This window comes from Psammomys obesus, unplaced genomic scaffold (assembly GCF_907164565.1).
Source record: "Psammomys obesus unplaced genomic scaffold, mPsaObe1.curated_primary_1811, whole genome shotgun sequence".
NCBI classification, from domain to species: Eukaryota; Metazoa; Chordata; class Mammalia; order Rodentia; family Muridae; genus Psammomys; species Psammomys obesus.
This window is the reverse complement of record NW_026585895.1, coordinates 41,623,245-41,646,513: the sequence shown is the minus strand read 5'-3', so window position 1 is coordinate 41,646,513 and position 23,269 is coordinate 41,623,245. Positions and strand designations below refer to the sequence as shown.

Here is a 23,269-nt window from a genome sequence, read left to right as displayed (position 1 = left end):
GTATCCATTACAACATGGCCACAGTTCCTCTGGCTTGTGGATATAAGCAAAAAGGCTCTTGAATGCAATGAAGAGAAGACACTTATTGAAAATCATGGATTACTCTGTCCTGATAACTGCTTACATATTCTTGTTTAAGAATATACTCTTTCCTACTTGCAAGTGCTTTCCTATTTACAGCTACGTCATATGAAGTAATATCTCTCTTCCTTGAGAATATATCAAAGCATGCTCTGGAATTCTTAAATGACATTCTGGAGGTATTAAACCTACATAGGTGGGAACAGTAGCAGTGATGAAATCCTTTCATAGCTTAGCTCACATGAACTATTTCATTTGTCAGCTCCTTTAATCCTGTAAACTATTACTTACCACACTTCACAGAAAAGAAAACCAGCTTATACAAGCTGAAAACTTGAAGATCACAAGTACAGAGCTCCCCATACTGACATGGAAGCCCAAAATGTTTCCTTGTGATTATAACCACATTCCTTTCCTATGCCAATATGAGTGCTCTTCAGCCTCATCTTATATTGCTGCAAAGAAAAAAGCATTTACCTTTCACCTTTACCCAGAATCTGCCTTCCCACTTCTGTCACTTACTGTCCTGTTGGGCTGTATGTAACTCTTTCAGTGATTTCTGGCCAGAACTGTAAATTCACAGGGACACAGACAGCTCTTTTATGAGCGTATGGTGATCACACATCAACGACACCCCTAGCCATTTCTACAGTATATATCTTCAATGCTTAGTTTATTTGTATACATAAAATGTTTGTTGGGTGAAGGAGCTCAATCTCAATTTTCAAATTTCACTCTTGAGAATAAACTAATGTCCCAAACACAGCTAAACACGTCCTTGTTTAAGTACTTTTATAAAACTTTGGTATGTTTAAAAGGAGATGATTGCTTGAGTGACAATTGCAAAGCCCTGGGATTAATCCTTAGCAGTACAAAAAAAAAAATTGCTTCCACTCATATAGGCCAATTAATGTACTTTAATAGATGGTTATTTCATTTCAGTTTTTAGTCATATGATTGCTGTGAACAGAAGTTGCTTCTCAGAGCATTGTTCACATAACATGCATCAGAGGACTATATAAGCAAAGATCCTGAGAGGCCCAGGCTGCCTTTCCTTGGCGTATAAAAGGCTAGAAAGGTAAAAATGTTGTGAATACTGAAGTGTCCATGTATTGAAGACTTGTCTGTTGCACTGAGGATTAGTACTTTAACAGAAAAAAAGGATTAAGTGGAAAACAGGAAATAAGTGTAAAATAAGTGTTGCTTTCATTTACAAATAAATTTTAATGGCTATAATATCTTTAATGATTTTAAAAATGAGGATCTTCCTACAGAAATTATTTTATAAGTTCCTTATCTCTTCAAATCATTTTCAATACTGAACTCATAATTCCATGTTTTAACTTCTGTGATATTGGCCATGCTGTGATCTAATTCTGCCTGACCTCTGAGAAGTCTCCTGTCTAATTTTTTTTCTGTTGCTAGAAAAAGGGTTATGAATAGATAATTATAAAGACATCTTCCAGCTATCAGATATAATGGTTTTTTGCAGCTAATTCAATGGCTCTCTTGATAGTATTCAACAGAATCTGAGTGAAGAACATGCCAAAACACTAAATCAATAGGAAAGAAACTAGCCATAGAAAACCTCATGGCTTCATTTCTTAGTTGCCACTGCCATCTGGCATTCCCTTCCCCAGGGGAAATTATCTCTTGGGAGAATAAGCACACACTGAGAACCATCCACAAGGCCCATCTTATGCTCTGCTCAGACAAGAAGAGCAAATTGTTAAAGGTCAGTATCCTATTAATATTTTGGAAACTAGAATTCTGGCCATACCTCTGCCATCAGCCACTAGCTGTGTTATTTCAGGTGAATTTATTAATCTCTATGCATTTCCCTTTCAGCTAGAGATAGCGCAGTGTGACTTTCATTGCTGATCTCCTCAACATGCTGTGTCAGAGATAAATTCCAAGTGTTAAGAAACATGTTCATATACTTCATCATAGCATTTGGAAGTGGAGATCTGCAATATATATTTTATTGGACTTGTAAAATGGAGGTTTTGGGGGTATGGTCAGTATTGTGAAAGACTGAGATGAGTTATTTGTAAGGTTCCCTTTCTGTCCTAAAATATTAGATTCTGTTTTTACTCAGATTTGGTCTAAAGAGGCAGTTCATATATGAAATCATATCTTTACAATAGAAAATACAATCTATAAGTAAATTGAATAGACCCATTATTTTGGATGCCAATAAACAGAATTTACTACATTTTTCTTCTTTATTTAAAAACATTTTCAAAAACATTATTGAGTGTGTATATATGTGTGTTTGTTTGTGTGTGTGTGTGTGTGCAGAAAGAGAAAGTGGAAGAGAGAGAAAGGAAAGAGGAGAAAGAGAGAATGAATGATAGGTGTAATATCACTTGGACATAAGAAAAAACAGCAGAAAGGAAAAGCAAGAGAAAAAAACAGATATAAACGCATGGATGCAGTGCATGGTAATCAAGGCAATTATGTGGATAAATCTCTCCATATCTTATTATCAGTGGATAGTTCAAGAATTGAGCAATAATATGAGATTCCCATGATTACATACCTTGGAAATCAGACGTGAGTGTAGTGACTCTGTATAGCTCTAGAGCTTTTTTCCCTCCTATTACACTGTGTCTATAAGAAATTAGTCACCAGTGGAAACTTTCATTGCCTGGTTAAACCAAAGGTCAAAAGAAAGATGACTTCATGTCCTGGGAACATGCTTACCCCATGAAAGTCCTGTGTTAGAACTGAAAGACTTGAAACAAAGGGAACAAAAAAAGGAGCTTAAGTCATGTAATTACTCACTATTTCTTGTGTTTAAAGAATTTTAATAATGACCTTTGTTTCTATGTTTATCTTTTTTTTAAGTATATACTGTTCCTAATCTACAAAGAAGAAAAATACTTTTGGGCTGGCTTAAATGCAGTAAAATAAACTGTTGGATTTTAGAAGATAGCACCAATTTTATGATATCCACAAGGCAATTCAGGTGAGGGTGAGAATTATAAAGAAATTCTGTTTCTGGTTGCAACCTAAACAGCTGCCCATTATGCTGAAATGTAGATGTAGAAAGACAGTCAGCTTTGTCCAGGCATCTAAGCTTATTAGTCAGGTCTTCCAATCCTGCTGTGAGGAGGAAAGCATTATGCAAGCACAAATATAAATAATACATATAAAGTGAACTGGGTAGATATACAGATGGATTTGGTAACAAATGAATAAAATGTTGAATAACTGTTAAACTTCTGGAATTTAGTGCAAAGGAACACTGAAGACTAATATATGACAGACAAATGTGATTATTTGGTACTAGTCAGGAAAAATTCTACATATGCAATGTGTATACTTTAAAAAACAATAGAATGGGGCATGAGGTGTTGCTCAGTGGTTAAAAGGATATATTTTACTTGCAGAAGACCATGATTTAAATCCTGACACCTACATTAAACAGCACATAAGGACTTATAATTCTACATCCAGGGACATGGCTTGTGCACATTTCCACACGGAGATACACCCAAATACAAATAACTAAAAATAAAATCTTAAAGTAAAAGATCAAACTGTTATTTTATAAATAATAAAATAATACACGTGAAAACAATAAAATCAACTGCATATGAGTATAAATTTGATGCTGTTTAATACATTAGAAAGCACCTGCATATGTAATATGTATGCTTCAAGATGATCAAACATATGCTTCATAAGAGTTCACAGGAAAACTTTGAGTGCACAGAGAAAGCTGCTTACCACAAATGCTGTCACTTTCATCTAAGCTATCGCCACAGTCATCCTCTCCATCACAGATCCAGTGTTTAGAAATACATTTTTGTTCAGAACAAGGAAATTGATTCCAAGAGCAAGAAGAATCTAGAAAAAACAAAGATGCAAGTTGTTTTAGGGAAAAAAAATAAGTTCTGGCGATCAATCGCACAATAGTACAACTCCACACAACAACATTTAATGTTTAAAAAGCTATAGGGAAAGATTTTTTAAATAATGAATATCTGAAAAAAATAGATAGTTTTACTCTTGTTTGAACATTCCACAATGAGAGCATAGATCAAAATATCACATGGCAACCAGTTAACATACATAATTGACAAAGGTTATTTAATCATAAACAAGATTATCTTAAAATATGTTTCCCTGTTATCATAGTGAAAGGTATTTCTTATACTCTTTCTAAAGGTTTTCTAAATCCAACCATCCCATAATGAAACAAACCAAGTTCCTGTTCTCAGTCCCATAATGAAACAAACCAAGTTCCTGTTCTCCATGGTGACTCTACAAGAAGGCTGGCAACAACTTGCAAGCTCCTGTGCTTCAAACTTGCAAGAACTGATTCCCACAGCTTACTTCTTAAGGCCCTGCCTTGTAGCTAGTGACTATGCTTGCTATACTTTAAGAATATCCTTGATCACCAAATGAAAATAAATACTCCAGGTGAAGAAAGTAGTATTTTCTTCATTTTAGTCAATCTTTAATTAATAGAAAAATCTGCATCATAATCAAGGTAATATGACCGGCAAACACATGATATCAAAGAAGAGGTGAGAAACTAGGTTCTAGATTGTATAACAAGCCAATACTTTAGTTCTTTTAAAAAGTCCACTAGCTGGTGCTTTTGTTATATTATCTTAGAATGCTTGAGTTTATAACTTCTGAGAAAGAAACTTCAAAATTCAATATAAACATGTGTTCTTCATAATAGGGTAGATATTTTTAATAACGATGCCTCTTTACTTTTTACAGTGTGGTGTTTTTATTGTCCTGCTTCAGTCTCTGTCCTTCTACAGCCAAGGACAGTGATTTATCAAGTGGCATCCCCAAAATGAAGCTTTCCCAAATAAAATTATCCAAAACACAAATTTTCATTAAAATAAAAATTTGGCTTTGTGATTGTTGATCTTTTCATTTTGGAGAGATTCAGAATCACAAAGGGAATAAACCTCTGTAAGGGGTTATTGTGATTAGGTTAATGGGAGTATGAAGAGACAGCCTAAATGTGGGGAAGGACCTGAGGCTGAGTTCATGGGCGAAAGTGGCTTAAGTACATCATTCTGTGTTTTCTGCTCTTTGAGTCTGGTTGCAGTGTAGCAAGGCACCTCCTGTTCCTATGGCTATGCCTTCTCTGCCATGGTGCTTTATAACCCATTGAGCTGTAAACTGCAACAAATCCTTCACACTTAATTGTTTGTGTCAGCAGCAAGTTAACTAACACAGGCTTTAATAATTCTACAGAAATATTTTAAGCTTTGTATTTTAATTTAAATATTTATTTAGATGATTAGTGAAATAAAGGAATTTTAGGCCACTTCATTTTTGGGAAAGCAAAATTGAAGAAGATTTAAACATATAATAATTCCCTGTCTAGACATTATGAATTTACATGGACTATTTTTTGAAGCTTTCTTTTTGCTGGAGCAGAGTCTGGCTCTAATGTGAAGATGTGCAGAATTTTAATTACCCAGAACACACTTCATCATTTTGCTATGGAATTTACTTTTAGGAGAGTTTGACATTTTACCAGCAATTCTTTTTTTAATCTTCTTCCAACTTCATTCACCACAGTGTGCTTGTGTTATAATAAAAGATTGAATATAGGCTTGTTTCTCTAACAGAAAATCACAAAATTATAAATTTTATAAAATAAAATTAAAAAAAAATTTACAATATAAACTTTGCATCAAAGAAATAGTGAAATAGTGAGAAACAGGCAAATGTTAGAAGAAACATATGCTTGAGTGTGTTATTTAAAACTACGCACAGATTTAGTGCAAAATTTAAAATCATTGTTTAATTTTCAAAAACTACTGTGGTAAATGTAACATATTTTTAAAGCCTATTTATTCATAACAGAATGGAAATAAATTAACAGCACCTGAAATAAACTAGTCAAAAAATAAAGATACAGCATTTAGATCAATATTGGTAAGAATTATTTTAAGTAAAATGTTGTAAGAAAAGTCTGGGAAAAGGAGTTGTTGTGCTTTGTTATAACCGCCTGTATTTACTTCTATAGTCCATCAACACTATTACACAGAGAGTCCCTAGGAATGGAAATACCAGGATCTGAGCAGGAGCATGCACATCTCACAAAACAGTGCAGGACTGAGGCTTACCACAGTAAAGCTCATCTAGCCCGTCCTCACAGTCCTTCTGACCATCACACACCCACGTATTCAGAATGCATCTTCCACTGGGACAACTGAAATAATTCTCTTCACATTTGTGTTTGTTTTGAACTATGATAAAACATAAAAATGAAGGGTCAAATATATTAAATTAATCTGAGGCTTTGGCAGTGTGCCGAGAGGAACTTAATACCACTTCAGTTGGACAAACCTGAAAATACAAAATAGCTCGAAATACAACACAAAAAACCTGAATTGTCAGGGTTGCAATGACCCAAGAATAGGAAGAAACATCACCAATTATGGAGATACACACTATATCTTGACTTGACTATAAATCCAATATGATGTTGGTCCTGTAACTAGAAGAAGTAAGTTGATAGAAATACTGTAATAACGGTTGAATCAATTTGATGTGATGATCTGATAATAAGAGTAAAATAATGAAACGAAATTAATTTATCAAAAGTGAATAAAGACTAATCATCATAGTTGCATAGAAAATGTGAGTCCTATGTTTTAAATTAGTGTGTTAAATATTAGTGGCTCTTGCTAAAAACAAAACAAAACAAAACAAAAAAAAACCTTAAGATCCACAAAAAATAGTCTGTAGGTAAAATCATTTTTTAAATTATGATTCGCTTTCAAACATTGAAATGTTATATAGAATTTTACAGATATTTCCATCGGTTATTCCCTTGACTAAAGCCCACTTGTGCTCTTGCCCCCTTGGTTCAGATAATTTGTAATATATCTGGCCTGCAGGCCATCAGAAACTGATTCGTACAATTTATTCAACAACCGTACTAAAGTAATCCTTTGCTAATCAGTTAAAATCAAAATGACCCCTAATTTTCGGTGAGTACAATTTTAATGAACTCACCTCTAAGGCAAATATCACTGTGCACATTCTGTCTTACGGGGTGGCACATGGATCACCTGGCATGTGCTGCCTCTCCTGAGGCTGTCTCCAAAACTAGCTGTCTACGCAGGACCAAATCAGAGAGTAGAGAGCAAGGGGAACCCCTGTGCATTCCAACTGGTCCTGCAAGAGGGTGAGTGAGCCTTCTAGGGAGAGTTTATCCCAGACCAAGGGCCTCTCCACAGAAGCAACCAGACGATATCCCTGACACCCACACCCCTAGTGTGGGAATCATAGGGATTCTTGGGATAGCGACCCAACGTTATAGACTCTGCCTTGTAGGTCCACCAGTGTAATCCAGGCAAACAATCCCTGGATCTCAGACAGAACAGCATAATAGTGGCCTGCAGGCCACTGCAATAGTCAGAGAATCCGCGCATGCACACTGCGCCCGCTAAAAGAACATGCGAATAGCACCAGGGTCACATTCCTTACTTAGGCAACACTGAAACCACAGTGCACACTCCCAAATCAGTGAACCTCTCTCATCTTCCTGAAAAAACAGTCCAGAAAACAGAAAGAGACGATCATAGACCGAACTACAAACTCGAGGAAAAAACAGTGAGAGTTACAAATAACCAGATGGCTAGAGGCAGACATAAGAACACTCCCAACAAAAATCAGGACATAATGACCTCACCAGCAACCCCACAAAACAATGGACACTTCAATTCACTAGATATACAAGAAAAAGACCTCAATACTGTTTCTCCAGCTATTAGAGGCCCATAAAGATGAAATGAACAAAGCCCTCAGAGAAATAGCCAAAGAAATCGAGACGAACCAAGAGGAAACAAATCGAGCTCTTAGAGAAATGAACACGAAAATTGCGGCAAACAGAGAAGAAATGCACAAAGCTCTCAAAGAAATGTCCACACAAATGAAGGTAAATAAAGAAGAAATAAACAAAGCTCTCATAGAAATACAGGCAATTATACCCAAAGAAGTAGAGGCACAATTAGTGATACATAGAGAGGAAACGGACAAAAAAATAGAAGTTATCATTGAAAAGCAGGAGTCCACATTCAAACAGATGAAGGAAATGGTGCAAGACATGAAAACAGAATTAGAATCAATAAAGAAAACACAAATAGAGAAAAACCAGGAGCTGGAGAACATAGAGAAAAGATCGGGAACTACAAAGGTAAACATCACCAACAGAATACGAGAGATGGAAAAAAGAGCTCAGGAGCCGAAGATATGCTTGTAGAAATTGACACGTCTCTCAAAGAAAAAATAAAATCAGAAAAGTTCCAAACACAAAACATCTAAGAAATCAAGGACACCATGAAAAGACAAAATCTAAGAATAATAGGACGAGGAGAAAAAGAAGACATCAGGCTCAAAGGTCCGGAAAATATTTTCAAGAAAATTATAGAAGAAAACTTTCCCAACTTAAAGAAGGAGATGGCCATAAACATACAAGAGCCCTACAGAACACGAAGTAGACGAGACCAGAAAAGAAATTCTTCATGTCACATCATAGTGAAAACACTGAACCTACAAAACAAAGAAAAAATTCTAAAAGCAGCAAGGGAAAAAGGCCAAGTAACATATGAAGGTAGACCTATCAGAATCACACCAGATTTCTCAACAGAAACTATGAAAGCCAGAAGGGCCTGGACAGAAATCATACAGTCCTTAAGGGACCACAGATTCCAACCCAGACTACTATACCCAGCAAAAGTTTCAATCAACATAGACGGAGAATTCAAAATATTCCATGACAAAACCAAATTTAAACAATATCTACATAGTAACCCAGCTCTACAGAAGTTACTAGAAGGGAAACTCCAAACCAAAGAAAACAACTACATCTAAGGAAACAGAGGAAATAGATAACTACACAACAAAAAAATCAAAAGAATACAAGCAATGAAACTCAGTGACACCACCAACCCCACATCTAAAGTAAGTAACAATTGTTGGTCACTAGTATCTATCAACATCAATGGACTCAACTCCCCAATTAAAAGACACAGACTAACAGAACGGTTGCAGAAACAGGATCCAACATTTTGTTGCATCCAAGAAATACACGTATGCAACAAAGATAAACACTACCTCAGAGTAAAGGGCTGGAAAAATGTTTTTCAAGCAAATGGTTCCAGAAAACAAGCGGGAGTAGCCATCCTAATACCTAATAAAATAGACTTTCAACCCAAGTTAATCAAAAAAGATAAGGAGGGCCACTATATTCTCATCAAAGGAAAAATCCACCAAGAGGACATCACAATTTTGAATATCTATGCCCCAAATACAAGAGCACCTACATTCGTAAATGAAACAATATTAAAGCTTAAATCACACATTGATCCTAAAACCCCAATAGTGGGAGACTTCAACACTCCACTCTCACCAAGGAACAGATCAACTAGACAGAAAACAAATAGGGAAATAAAAACACTTACAGAGTCCCTAAATCAAATGGACCTAATAGACATCTACAGATCTTTTCATCCAAACTCAAAAGAGTATACCTTCTTTTCAGCAAAGCATGAAACCTTCTCCAAGGTAGACCATATAGTTGGTCATAAAGCAAGCCTCAACAGATACAAAAAGATTGAAATAATCCCTTGTATTCTATCTGACCACCATGGACTAAAGTTGGACCTCAGCAAGAACAGAAAGAACAAAAAGCTGACACGCACATGAAAATAGAACAACTCGTTACTCAATGACAGCTGGGTTAAGGAAGAAATAAAGAAAGAAAGTAAAGACTTCCTAGAATTCAATGAAAATGATGGCACAACATACCCAAATTTAAGGGACACATTAAAAGCAGTGCTCAGAGGAAAATATATAGCACTAAGTGCCTGCAAGAAGAAATTTGTAACATCACATACAAACACCTTAATGGCCCAAATGAAAACCCTAGAAAAAAAAGCAGATACACCCAAGAGGAACAGACGGCTGGAAATAATCAAACTCAGGGCTGAAATCAATCAATTAGAAACAAATATAACTATCCAAAGAATCAATGAAACAAAAAGCTGGTTCTTTGAGAAAATCAACAAGATAGACAAACCCTTAGCCAAACTAACTAAAAAGCAGAGAGAATCTATCCAAATCAGCAAAATCAAAAAGGAAAAGGGTGACATAACTACAGACACTGAGGAAATTCAAACAATCATTAGGTCATACTACAAAAGCCTATATGCCATACAATTTGAAAACCTAAATGAAATGGACAATTTTCTTGATAGATTCCATCTTCCAACATTAACTCAAGAGCAGGTAGAAAGACTGAATAGCCCTATATTCCCCAAGGAAATTGAAGCAGTCATTCACAGTCTCCCCTCCAAAAAAAGCCCTGGGCCAGATGGTTTCAGTGAGGAATTCTACCAGACCTTCAAAGAAGTGCTAACACCAATTCTCCTCAAACTATTCCACAAAAATAGAAACAGAAGGTACATTACCAAACTCATTCTATGAAGCGACAGTCACCCTGATACCTAAACCACACAAAGACCCAACAAAAAAAGAGAACCTCAGACCTATCTCTCTTGTGAACACTGATGCAAAAATATTCAATAAAATACTTGCAAACCGAATCCAAGAACACATCAAAGATATCATCCACCATGACCAAGTAGGCTTTATCCGAGGCATGCAAGGGTGGTTCAACATATGGAAATCCATCAATGTAATCCACCACATAAACAAAATGAAGGAGAAAAACCACATGATCATCTCATTAGATGCTGAAAAAGCATTTGACAAAGTCCAACACCCATTCATGTTTAAAGTCTTGGAGAGATCAGGGATACAAGGCACATATCTAAACATAGTAAAGGCAATATACAGCAAGCCTATAGCCAACATCAAACTCAATAGAGAGAAACTTAAATCAATCCCACTGAAATCAGGGACAAGACAAGGCTGCCCACTCTCTCCATACCTCTTCAACATAGTACTTGAAGTCCTAGCCAGAGCAATAAGACAACTAAAGGAGATCAAGGGGATACAAATCGGAAAGGAAGAGGTCAAAGTGTCACTATTCGCAGATGATATGATAGTATACATGAGCGACCCTAAAAACTCAACCAGAGAACTCCTCCAGCTGATAAACACCTTCAGCAAAATGGTAGGATACAAAATCAACTCAAAAAAATCAGAAGCCCTCCTGTATACCACAGACAAAAGGGCCGAGAAAGAAATTAGGGAAACAACACCCTTCACAATAGCCACTAATAACATAAAGTACCTTGGGGTGACACTAACCAAGCAAGTGAAAGACCTGTTTGAGAAAAACTTCAAGTCTCTGAAGAAAGAAATTGAAGAAGATCTCAGAAGATGGAAAGATCTCCCGTGCTCATGGATTGGTAGGATTAACATTGTGAAAATGGCCATCCTGCCAAAAGCAATCTACAGATTCAATGCAATTCCCATCAAAATACCAACTCAATTCTTTACAGACCTCGAAAAAAGATTCTCAGCTTCATATGGAGAAACAAAAAACCCAGAATCTCCAAAACAATCCTGTACAACAACAGAGCATCTGGAGGTATCTCCATCCCCGATCTCAAGTTGTACTACAGAGCAATAGTAATAAAAACTGCCTGGTATTGGCTTAAAAACAGAAAGGAGGATGAATGGAACCGCATAGAAGACCCAGAAATAAACCCACACACCTATGAATACTCGATTTTTGACTAAGATGCCAAAACCATTCAATGGAAACAAGACAGCTTCTTCAACAAATGGTGCTGGTCCAACTGGATGTCCACATGCAGAAAAATGAAAATAGATCCATATTTATCACCCTGCACAAAATTAAAGTCCAAGTGGATCAAAGACCTCAACATAAAACCAGATACTCTAAATCTGTTAGAAGAAAAAGTGGGGAACAGCCTAGAACTCATTGGCACAGGAGACAACTTCCTGAACAGAACACCAACAGCACAGGCTCTAAGAGCAACAATCAATAAATGGGACCTCATGAAACTGAAAAGCTTCTGTAAAGCAAAGGACACCGTCATCAAAACAAAATGACTGCCTACAGATTGGGAAAGAATTTTCACTAACCCTTTATCTGACAGAGGACTAATATCAAGTATATACAAAGAACTAAAGAAGCTAAAAAGCAGCAAACCAAGTAATCCAATTAAAAAATGGGGAACAGAGCTAAACAGAGAATTCTCGACAGAGGAATACCAAATGGCAGAGAAACACTTAAAGAAATGCTCAACCTCATTAGCCATCAGGGAAATGCAAATTAAAACGACCCTGAGATCACCTTACACCCATCAGAATGGCCAAGATGAAAAACTCAAAGGACAACACATGCTGGAGATGTTGTGGAGAAAGAGGAACCCTCCTCCACTGCTGGTGGAATGTAAACTGGTACAACCACTCTGGAAATCTATCTGGCGGCGCTTTCTCAGACAATTAGGAGTAGTGCCTCCCCAAGACCCAGCTATACCACTGCTAGGTATATACTCAAACTTAGCTAAAGTACTCAAAAGGGATATTTGCTCAACCATGTTTATAGCAGCTTTATTTGTAATAGCCAGAACCTGGAAACAACCCAGATGTCCATCAACAGAGGAATGGATACAGAAATTGTGGTATTTTTACACAATGGAATACCACTCAGCAATCAAAAAAGAGGAAATCATGAAATTTGCAGGCAAATGGTGGGATCTAAAAAAGATCATTCTGAGTGAAATATCCCAGGAGAAAGACAAACATGGTATATACTCGCTTATATAGACCTATAAGATATGATAAACATAATGAAATCTATACACCTAAAAAAGATAATCAAGAGATTGCACATGGGGTAAGATGATCAATCTTCATTTAGAAAAACAGATGGGATGTGCATTGAACGTATGACAGGAGTCTAGTGAGCGCATTTGAAAGACTCTACCTAGCAATGTTTTCAAAGCAGATACAAAGTCTTATAACCACACCTTTGGCAGAGTATAGGGAATCATATGAAAGAAGGGGAGTTAGTATGATATGGAAAGGATAGGAGCTCCACAAGGACTAAATATATCTGGGCACAGGGTCTTTTCTGATACTGGTATTCAACCAAGGACCATGTATGGATATAACCTTGAACCTCTGCTCGGGTGTAGCCTGTGGTAGCTCAGTAACCAATTGGTTTCCCATAACAAGGGGAACAAGGACTATTTCTAACAGGAACTCAATGGCTGGCGCTTTGACCTCCCCACCCCCAAGGGAGGAGCAGTCCTGTTAGGCCACAGAGGAGGACTTTGCAGCCAGTACTGAAGATACCTGATAAAATAGGATCAGATGAATGGGGAGGAGGTCCCCCCCCATCAGTGGACTTGGAAAGGGGCAGGGTGGAGATAAGGGAGGGAGGGTGGGAGTGGGAGGGAATGAGGGAGCGGGATACAGCTGGGATACAAAATTAATAAAATTGATAAGAAAAAGATAAAAGTATTAAAATAATAAAAAACAAAACAACAAAAAAAAACTAGCTGTCTACATTCCGTTCCTTGTATGAGCATCTTGTTTTTCTACTTAGCATAAAACTTTATTAGTGCTGAGAATTTTTAAATAATGTTTTAATCCTAGAAAAGGATAATTTTATAACGGAAAAGAAACACTAGTTTGACGATTATCGTGTCATGTTCTCTTGAAGCTACTTTCAAAATCAACTGCAGCTCTAATGAGGGAATGAATGTTTCACTGTAAATAGAACATTAGAGTAATAATATTGACATGCAGTCTCCATGAAACTAAAACAATAACGTCCCCCAGTCTTTTAAAAATATTAATTCAGCTTTCCTACAAACCTCTGCTCTGTTTCACCAGCTGGCCCATTCCCTCAGGCTCAGTGCCAGCGCTGCAACAGAACACCAGTGACTCTCCCTTTTCCCTCTTTGTGCTTCCCTTGGAGCCCAGAGACCATCCCACGCTGACCCCCAATCCCACGCTGACCCCCAATCCCACATGATGCTGGGTCCCATCCCCAACTGTGGCAGACCACCCCCGGCTGCTCAACCCCAGGCCATGCCTGCCAGGAGACCAGTTGGGCTTCCTGAAGTCCTTCTCTGTTCTCTCTGATCCCAGAGCAGACACAGTCCCTCAGCCTCTCCCTTAGTGCTGCAGCTGCGGCAGAGTGCCAGCTGCAGCCTGTATTCCCCCAGTCCATGCCTTTTGTGAATCCCACACATCATCCTCCCCCAACCTGTCTCTCCGACTAGTTTCTGCATCTAACAGTAACAGGTATTCCCTGCAAACAAACCAGTAAAACATCCCAGTAAACAGGCAACAAATAGCTATCATACTCTCTGAAAATCCAGAAAAGAGAGGAATAAGACATCCACCCAACAAAGACAAACATAGAAACCGGCACCTAGACCTATAATCACCCAAAACTCAGATGCCTAGATGCCAGAGTAAGAATATGATTAGGAACTCAATGGCTAGTTCTTTGATCACCAACCCCTGAGAGGGGAACAGCCTTACCAGGCCACAGAGGAAGAAATGCAACCAGTCTTGATGAGTCCTGATAGGCTAGGATCAGAGGGAAGGAGAGGAGGACCTCACCTATCAGTGGACTGGGGGAGGGGCATAAGAGGAAAGGAGGGAAGGAGATCTGGATTGTGAGGGAACAAGGGAGGAGTTTACAGCTGGTATACAAAGTGAATAAATTGTAATAAATTAAAAATATATATAAATAATAAAAGAAAAGCAGTCAGGAAAATATGTCTAGATTAGAACACAGTTACCCTGCCACAGCAAACCCTGAATATTCCTACATGACTGAAACACAAGCAAACGACTTTAAAACCAACTATATTAAGATGATAGAAGTCTTTAAAAAGAAATGAATAAATTCTTTAAAGAAAATGAAACACAAACACTTGAAGGAAACAAATACAACTGTTCAAAACCTAAAACTGGAAATAAAAACAATAAGGAAAACACAAACATGGTCCTTGATTGAATTATCAGTCTCTGCAGGGCCCCCAGGCCCAGATATTTTTGGCTCTGTTTGTCTGCTTGTGGAGCTCCTGTCTCCTCCAGGTCTTTCTTTCTCCCCATTCTTCTGTAATATTCCCTGCACTCTGCCAATAGTTTGGTTATGAATCTCAGCATATGCTAGATGCCCTGCTGGGTAGAATCTTTCAGAGGCCTTCTGTGATAGACTACTGTTGTTCCCTGTCTTCTCCCACTTCTGATGTCTATCCCATTCACCCCTATGAATGAGGATTAAACATCTTCCCTGCAGTCTCCCCTAGGACTATAGATCTTAGTGTGTTTATTCTATATAATATAGAAAATTCCACCGTGAGTGTATACAATGTGTGTCTTTCTGATTCTGGGTTACCTCACTCAGGAAAATTTTTTTTTTAATTGCTGAGTAGTATTTCACTGTGTAAATGTACCACAGTAGAGAGGACCTAGACCCCCTATTCAGATGCAGTCCGTGGGGAACTCAGTATCTATAGAGGTTCCCTAGTAAGAGGAGTAGGGGCAATCACAGGCATGAACTTGGTTTCCTACTCTTTGATCAACTCCCCCTGGTGAGATAGCCTTACGAGGCCACAGAGAAAAAAGATCCAGTCAGTCCTGAGAAGACCTGATAGGCCAGGGTCACATAGTAAGGAAGTAGGATCTCTGCTATCCATAGAGTTGGGAAGGGCCATAAAGGGGGAAACAGAGAAGGAGCGTTGGGACCTGGAGTAGATGAGGGAGGAGGATAGGGCTAGGATAAAAAGTGAATAAAATTGTAATAAATAATGGTAATGAAAGAAAGAAAGGAAGGAAGGAAGGAAGGAAAAAACAAAGAAAGAAAGAAAGAAAGAAAGAAAGAAAGAAAGAAAGAAAGAAAGAAAGAAAGAAAGAAAGAAAGGGAGGGAGGGAAGGAGGAAGGAAGGAAGAAAGAAAGAAAGAAAGAAAGAAAGAAAGAAAGAAAGAAAGAAAGAAAAGTCTCTGAAGAAAGAAATAGAAGAAGATATCAGAAGATATAAAGACCTCCCATGCTCATGGATCATTGGTAGAATTAACATAGTGAAAATGGCCATCCTGTCAAAAGTAATCCACAGATTCAGTGGATTCAAAATAGCAACACAATTCCTTACAGACCTTGAAAGAAAAATTCTCAACTTCATATGGAAAAAAAAATTGCCAAAAAGATCATGTATAACAACAGATCGTCTAAAGATATCTCCATCCCTGATCTCAAGCTGTACTACAGAGCGATAGTAATAAAAACTGCATGGGACTGGAATAAAAACAGAATGGTGGATCAATTGAACTAAATAGAAGACCCAGAAATAAATGCATACATCCATGGATACTTGATTTCTGACAAAGATTCCAAACCATACAATGGAAAAAAGACAGCATCTTCAACAAATGGTGCTGGTATAACTGGATGGCTACATGTAGAAAAATACAAATAGATACATATTTATCACTGTGCACAAAACTAATGTCCAAGTGAATCAAAGACCTCAACATAAAACCAGACACACTAAATCTGTTAGAAGAAAAAGTTGGAAAGATCCTAGAACTCATTGCCAGAGAAGACAACTTCCTGAACAGAACACCAACAGCACAGGCTCTAAGAGCAACAATCAATAAATGGGACCTCATGAAACTGAAAAGCTTCTGTAAAGCAAAGGACACTGTCATCAGAACAAAATGACAGCCTACAGATTGGAAAAGGGTCTTCACCAACCCTATATCTGAGAGAGGGCTAATTTCCAGAATATATAAAGAACTAAAGAAGTTAAAAAGCAACAAATCAATTAAAAATCAATTAAAAAATGGGGTACAGAGCTAAACAGAGAATTCTCTGTAGAGGAACATAGAATGGCAAAGAAACATTTAAAAAAATGCTCAACATCCTTAGTCATCAGGGAGATGCAAATCAAAATGACCCTGGGATTTCACCTTACACCCACCAGAATGGCTAAGATAAACAACTCAAGTGACAACACATGCTGGAGAGGATGTGGATAAAGGGAACCCTCCTCCATTGTTGGTGGGTATGTAAACTTGTACAACCACTTTGGAAATCAATCTGGCACTTTCTCAGACAATTAGGAATAGTGCTTCCTCAAGATCAAGCTATCACACTTTTAGGTATATATCCAAAAGATGCTCAAGTACACAATAAGGGCATTTGTTCAAGCATGTTCGTAGCAGATTTATTCATAATCATCAGAAATTGGAAACAACCCAGATGTCCCTCAATGGAGGAATGATACAGAAATGTGGTACATTTACACAATGGAATACTACTCAGCAATTAAAAACAAGGAAATCATGAAATTTGCAAGCAAATGGTGGGAACTGGAAAAGATCATCCTGAATGAGGTATCCAAGAAGAAGAAAGACACACACAATATATACTCACTTATAACTGGATAGTAGACATATAATATAGGATAAACATACTAAAATCTTTACACCTAAAGAAGCTAAGCAAGAAGGAGGACCCTAGGTAAGATGATCAAACCTCACTCAGAGACAAACAGGATGGACATTGGAAGAAGGAGAAAACAGGAAACAGGACAGGAGCCTACCACAGAGGGCCTCTGAAAGACTCTACCCAGCATGTATCAAAGTAGATGCTGAGACTCGTAACCAAACTTTGGTCAGAGTGCAGAAAATCTTCTGAAAGAAGTGGAAGATAGAACATACATCTAAAATGGTCATCTATCATGATCAATAAGCTCCATCTCGAAGTTGCCAAGATGGTTCCACATATGTAACTAATAAATGTAATCCACTATGTAAACAAACTGAAAGAAGGAAATCACACGGCTATCTCATTACATGCACAAAAGCCCTTTAATAAAAACCCAGCACTCATTCATGATGAAATTCCTAAAGAGATTAGGGATACTATGAACATACTTAAATATAATAATGGCAATTTCCCGAAAATCTATAGCCAACATGAAACTAAAAAAGAGAAACTCAAAGCAATTCCACTAAAACCAGGAAGAAGACAAGCTTTCCCTTTTCTCTGTAGCAATTGAAAATTGTGCTTGAAGTTATAGCTAGAGCAATGACACAACTAAAGGAGATCAAGTGAATGCTAATTGGAAAGTTGGAAGTCAAAGTACTATTATCTGTAGATGATATCATTTTTTTGATTGTAGACTTTAAAAATTATTATTATTTACAATTTATTCATTTTGTATTTCTGTTGTAGCCCCTCCCTCATGTCCTCCTGGTCCTACTCTCCCTCCCTCTTCTCCCTTATTTTTCTTCCCTAGTCCACTGATAGGGGAATTCCTCCTCCCCTACTGTCTGAGCCTAGCTTATCAGGTCCCATCAGGACTGCCTGGATCCTCTTCCTCTGTGGGCTGGCCAGATTGACCCACCAGGGAGAAGTGATCAAGGAGCAGGCAACCTTGTTCATGTCAGAGACTGTCTCTTCTCCCTTTATGAGGGAACCCACATGGAGACTGAGCTCTTTATGGGCTACATCTGAGAAGGGGATCAAGGTTCTCTCTATATATGGTCTTTGGTTGATGCATGAGTCTTTGCAAGGCCCTTTTTGTTTTTGTTTTTATGTTTTTGTTTTGTTTTGTTTTGGGCTTTGTTGGTTTCCTTGTGTGGCTCCTGTCCCTTCCCAGTCATTTTACATGCTTCTTCTTCCATAAGACACCCTATGCTCTGTCCAAAGTTTGGCTGTGAGTCTGTATGTTCTTCAATCCCCTGCTGATTGGACTTTTTTAAAGGGCATCTGTGGTAGGCTCCAGTCCTGTATCCTATCTTCTACTGCATCTCTTGTAGCCAAGCAAGGCTTCCAGTGTTAGGACTGCATTGTATTCTGCTGACTTACTGGCCAGGGGCATCCAATGGAGTACCCTAGAAAACTCAGGCTGACAGTTTGACAAGTGTTGCTCTTTGCAAACTGACAGTCAGGCCTCATTGCTGAGGACAACATCCACGCAGCTCATCGAATATGGAGAGGCTGAGCTGATTATGACATGGAACCTGTTCTAAGTTCTAATCTCTTTAGTAGGGAAGGGACTTTGCAGACTACAAAAGGAGTAATGTGGAGAGCCACAAAGCCTCTCAGTTGATCCTGCCTGCAAAATGTGCTTGGACAACGGTGACACAAAACTCGTAGGAGTGGCCAACTACTGTCTGATTTAATTTGAGACCCACTCCAAGATAGGAAGTTCATTCCCATAATACTTGGATGTGTTTGTATGCTCAGGAACAGGAAACTGGATAAGCCAGAGACCTAGGATAAAATCAAAGACAACTGGTAAAAACAAAAACAACAAACAAACAAAATTTTTTAAAAAATGAGTGAGTCCTAATGATATTCTTTTATAATCATAGAACAGTGCCTTCCTCAGTCATAATCTGAGAGGCTTCTTCTGGCAGCAGACGGGAACAGAGCAAGAGACCACAGACTCAGACATTACCACAGAAATTCTATATTACCAGTCTCCATTGGGTTTCTCCCCTCAAAGCCTAGATACTCCCTCTAATGAGAGGACAGAATAAAAATAGGAGTCAGGAGGAATGAAGAATACCAAGAGAACACTACCACTGAATCAACTAAGCAGCGTAATCACAGAGACTAAAGTGGGAAGCACAGGACCTGCAGAGGTCTGTATCAGGTCCTCTGCAAATTCATTGTAGCTGTTATCTTGGTGTTTTTGCTGTACTCCTAGCTGTGGGAGCTAGTATTTCCTTGACTCTTTGCCTGCTCTTTTCTATTATTGGGTTGCCTTGTATAGTTTCAATATAAGGGTTTTTGCATTGTCTTATTGTGTTTTGTTTTGTCGTGTTTGGTTGGGCTCTTTTCCGAGAGGAGAAGTAGGGGAAGTGGATGTAGGGAAGAGGGGATGTGGTGGAAAGCTGGCAGAAGTGGAGCAGTACTTCTTCAAACCCCAGGCTTTAACCCACGCCCAGAACTACAGCTTACACACCCATATATCCTGTTGAGTTCTTCTCACCCTCAATGACCCACACACAAAGCTCATACTTTCAGGCCTATGTACAATTGAGCAGCTGCTCTACCAGCTGATTCTGATTTAGCTTTGATCTCACGAGTCTTGTACCCACCTGATGTGAATAAGGCTACAATATCATGTCAGATACATATTCAACAAGAAAAGTCTATTTGTCATGAAACACTGCAAAAATGTGAACAGTATGAAAGATGATAGTATCTTCCCTCTCAGGCCTATCTGTCCTTCAGAAATATTCTCCAATGATAATGAACTGGAGGAACTCTAAAATACAGAATTGGAAAAACAATCATAAACTTTATCAAAGAATTGAAAGAGGATGTAGAAGACACAAAGGGCTAAATGAAATGACTATGGAAATTCAGAATTTAAAAATAGACTTCAGTTATGAGTTAGAAATACTGAAGAAAATTGGCTGGAAGAGAAGATGGATTCAAAACCTCAATATTACAAATAGAAAGCTGAAAGGAAAGCTTTACAAATAGAACAGATTAAGCAGAAGATAGAATACCAGGAATCAAAACTGAATTAGGAGTATTGAAACACTTCAGCAAAACAATACAAATTAAAAATCATAATAATATGCAAGAACTTTAGCAGGACAAGAAAAGACAAAATCTTAGATTTATAGGTATAGATAAATGAGAGAAATATGAGAACAATGACAAATCAAATCTTTTAAAAGTGTGTAGAAAACTTGGCATTGTTGTGGACATCATTATCCCAGAACTCATAAGACAGAGGCAGATGGATGTCTATGTCTTTGAGGAGATCTTGTTCTATCCACTGAGTCTCAGATGAGCCAGGGCTACAAAATGCGATACAAGAAGTAGGAGGAGGAGGTGGAAGAGGAAAAGGAGGAACAAGAGGAGGAAGAGGAGGAGGAGAAAACTTACTCCATTTGAAGAAAGATAAGTTTATGTAGTACACATCAATGAGACAGTATGAAGAAAAAAATTTCCCATGGCATACTATAGTTAAAACAATAAATACACAGAATACACAGAGTGTTGAAAACTGCTGAAGAAAAAAACCACAAAGGACATAAAGGACAACTCATTCGAATAACACTAGATTTCTCAGTGGACTCTACAGTACAAAAAAAAGTCTGGAGCTACATATTTTAATTAAAACAAAACAAAACAAAAAACAACCAACCAAACAAACAAACAAACACACAAAAACAATGTATGCCAAGCCAGGTTACTAGACACAGTAGAACTGTCTCTCAGAGTTGAAGGAGGAAGAAATATACTCCATTATATAAACACGCTAAAATAATCCATGTCCATCAAACCATCCTACAGATATTCATAATAGCAATGCTTAGGATTAAAGAGAAGAATTAGCATTGTCAAGGGACTATAGAAAAAATACACTATAATTACAGAAACACAATAACACTAAGAACATGAACAGCAAAAACAACAATATCACTGCAATCAATACACATATTTCAATGATACCTTTAAATAACAATGCCCTCAACTTCCTACCCTGAAGATACAGATTTGCTAAAGGGGAGGGTGAAATTCCATCTTTCTGTTATCTACAAGAAATTCAGCTTTGATAGGTACCACCTTTAAGTAAAAGAATGAAAAGAAGTACTCTAATCAAATGGGACAAGAAAGTAAAACACACTGACATCTTCATATCTGACAAAATAAACTTCAAAGTAAGACAGACACTCTGTTCTACTAAAGAGATCAGTTAATTCAATAGGCATTAATTTCAAATTATGTACACTGGTTTTCATGACAAATATATTAGATTTAAACACTAATATAAATAATAAGGGATTAGAATACTCTACATTTTGCAATAGATAATTAATCTGGACAAAAAATTAGCAGAAAAGTCACAATTGAATGATCATTATGCATCAACGACATAACAAATATCTATGTAATATTCTACCAAAATATGGAAGAATATGCATTTTATTTAATTAATATGTAGAAGCAGCTTCTATAAAATAGACCACATCCTGAGACACAATACAAATCTTGGTAGAAAGTCTATTTTATTAGATATTAAAATAGCTACTCCAGCTTGTTTTTTTTTTTTGGGGGGGGTCCATTGCTTGAAAACCATTTTTTTCTAGCCCTTTACTCTAAGGGCTGTTTTCCTTTGTTGCAGAGGTGTGTTTCTTGGATACAGCAGAATACTGGATCATGTTTCTACAACCATTCTGTTAGTCTGTGCCTTTTTATTGGAGAGTTGAGGCCATTGATGTTGATAGATAATAATGACCAATGAATGTTTGTTCCTTTTATTTTGGAGGTGGTGGTGTTACTGTGTTCCTATGTTTGTTTTCTTCAATTGTTTTTGTTGTGAAGTTATCTATATCCTGTGATTTCTTGGATGTAGTTGTTTTCATTGGATTAGAGTTTTTCCTCTAGTATCTTCTATAGGGCTGATTTGCTGTGTAGATATTGTTTAAGTTTAGTTTTGTCATAGAATATTTTGTTTTATCTATCTATGTTGATTGAAAGCTTTGCAGGGTATAGTAGTCTGGGTTGGCATCTGTGGTCTCTTAGAGTCTGCATGACATCTGCCCAGGCCCTTATGGTTATCATAGTTTCTGTTGAGAAGTCAGGTGTAATTCTGAGAGGTCTACCTTTATATTTTACTTGGCCTTTTTCCCTTGCTGCCTTTAATATTTTTCCTTTGTTCTGTAGATTAAGTGTTTTGACTATTATGTGACATGAGGAGTTTCTTTTCTGGTCTAGTCTATTTGGTGTTCTGTAGGCATCCTGTACATTTATGGACATCTCTTTTTAAGTTGGGAAAATTTTCTTCTATGATTTTCTTGAAAATATTTTCTGGACCTTGGAGCCTAGAATCTTCTTTTTCATCTATTCCTATTATTCTTAGATTTTGTCTTTTCATGGCATCCTTGATTTATTGGATGTTTTCTGTTTGGAACATTTCCAATTTTACTTTTTCTTTAAGAGATGTATCTATTTCTGCAAGTATATCTTCAACACCTGAGATTCTCTCTTCCATCTTTTGTATTCTATTGGTGATACTTATCTTTGTGGTTCCTGATCTTTTCTGTAAGTTTTTCAACTCCAGGGTTTTCTCTGTTTGTGTTTTCTTTATTCTGTTTTCATGTCTTGTACCATTCCCTTCATCTGTTTGAAAGTAGATTCCTGTCTTTCCATGATGGCCTCTATTTTTTTTGTTGTTGTTGTTTCATCTTTATA

General features: G+C 37.4%; 1 protein-coding gene across 1 annotated transcript in view; it reads right to left on the bottom strand.

The window, feature by feature from the left end:
* The window catches only part of Lrp1b (LDL receptor related protein 1B), a 2,073,786-nt gene that overhangs the window by 310,193 nt on the left and 1,740,324 nt on the right, over positions 1-23,269 (bottom strand). The window contains exons 49-50 of the mRNA XM_055599725.1: positions 6,192-6,314; positions 3,817-3,936 (exon numbers count right to left, since the gene is read on the bottom strand). Of these exons, the coding sequence (XP_055455700.1) occupies positions 3,817-3,936; positions 6,192-6,314 (243 nt within the window). The remainder of the gene's footprint in view (positions 1-3,816; positions 3,937-6,191; positions 6,315-23,269) is intronic.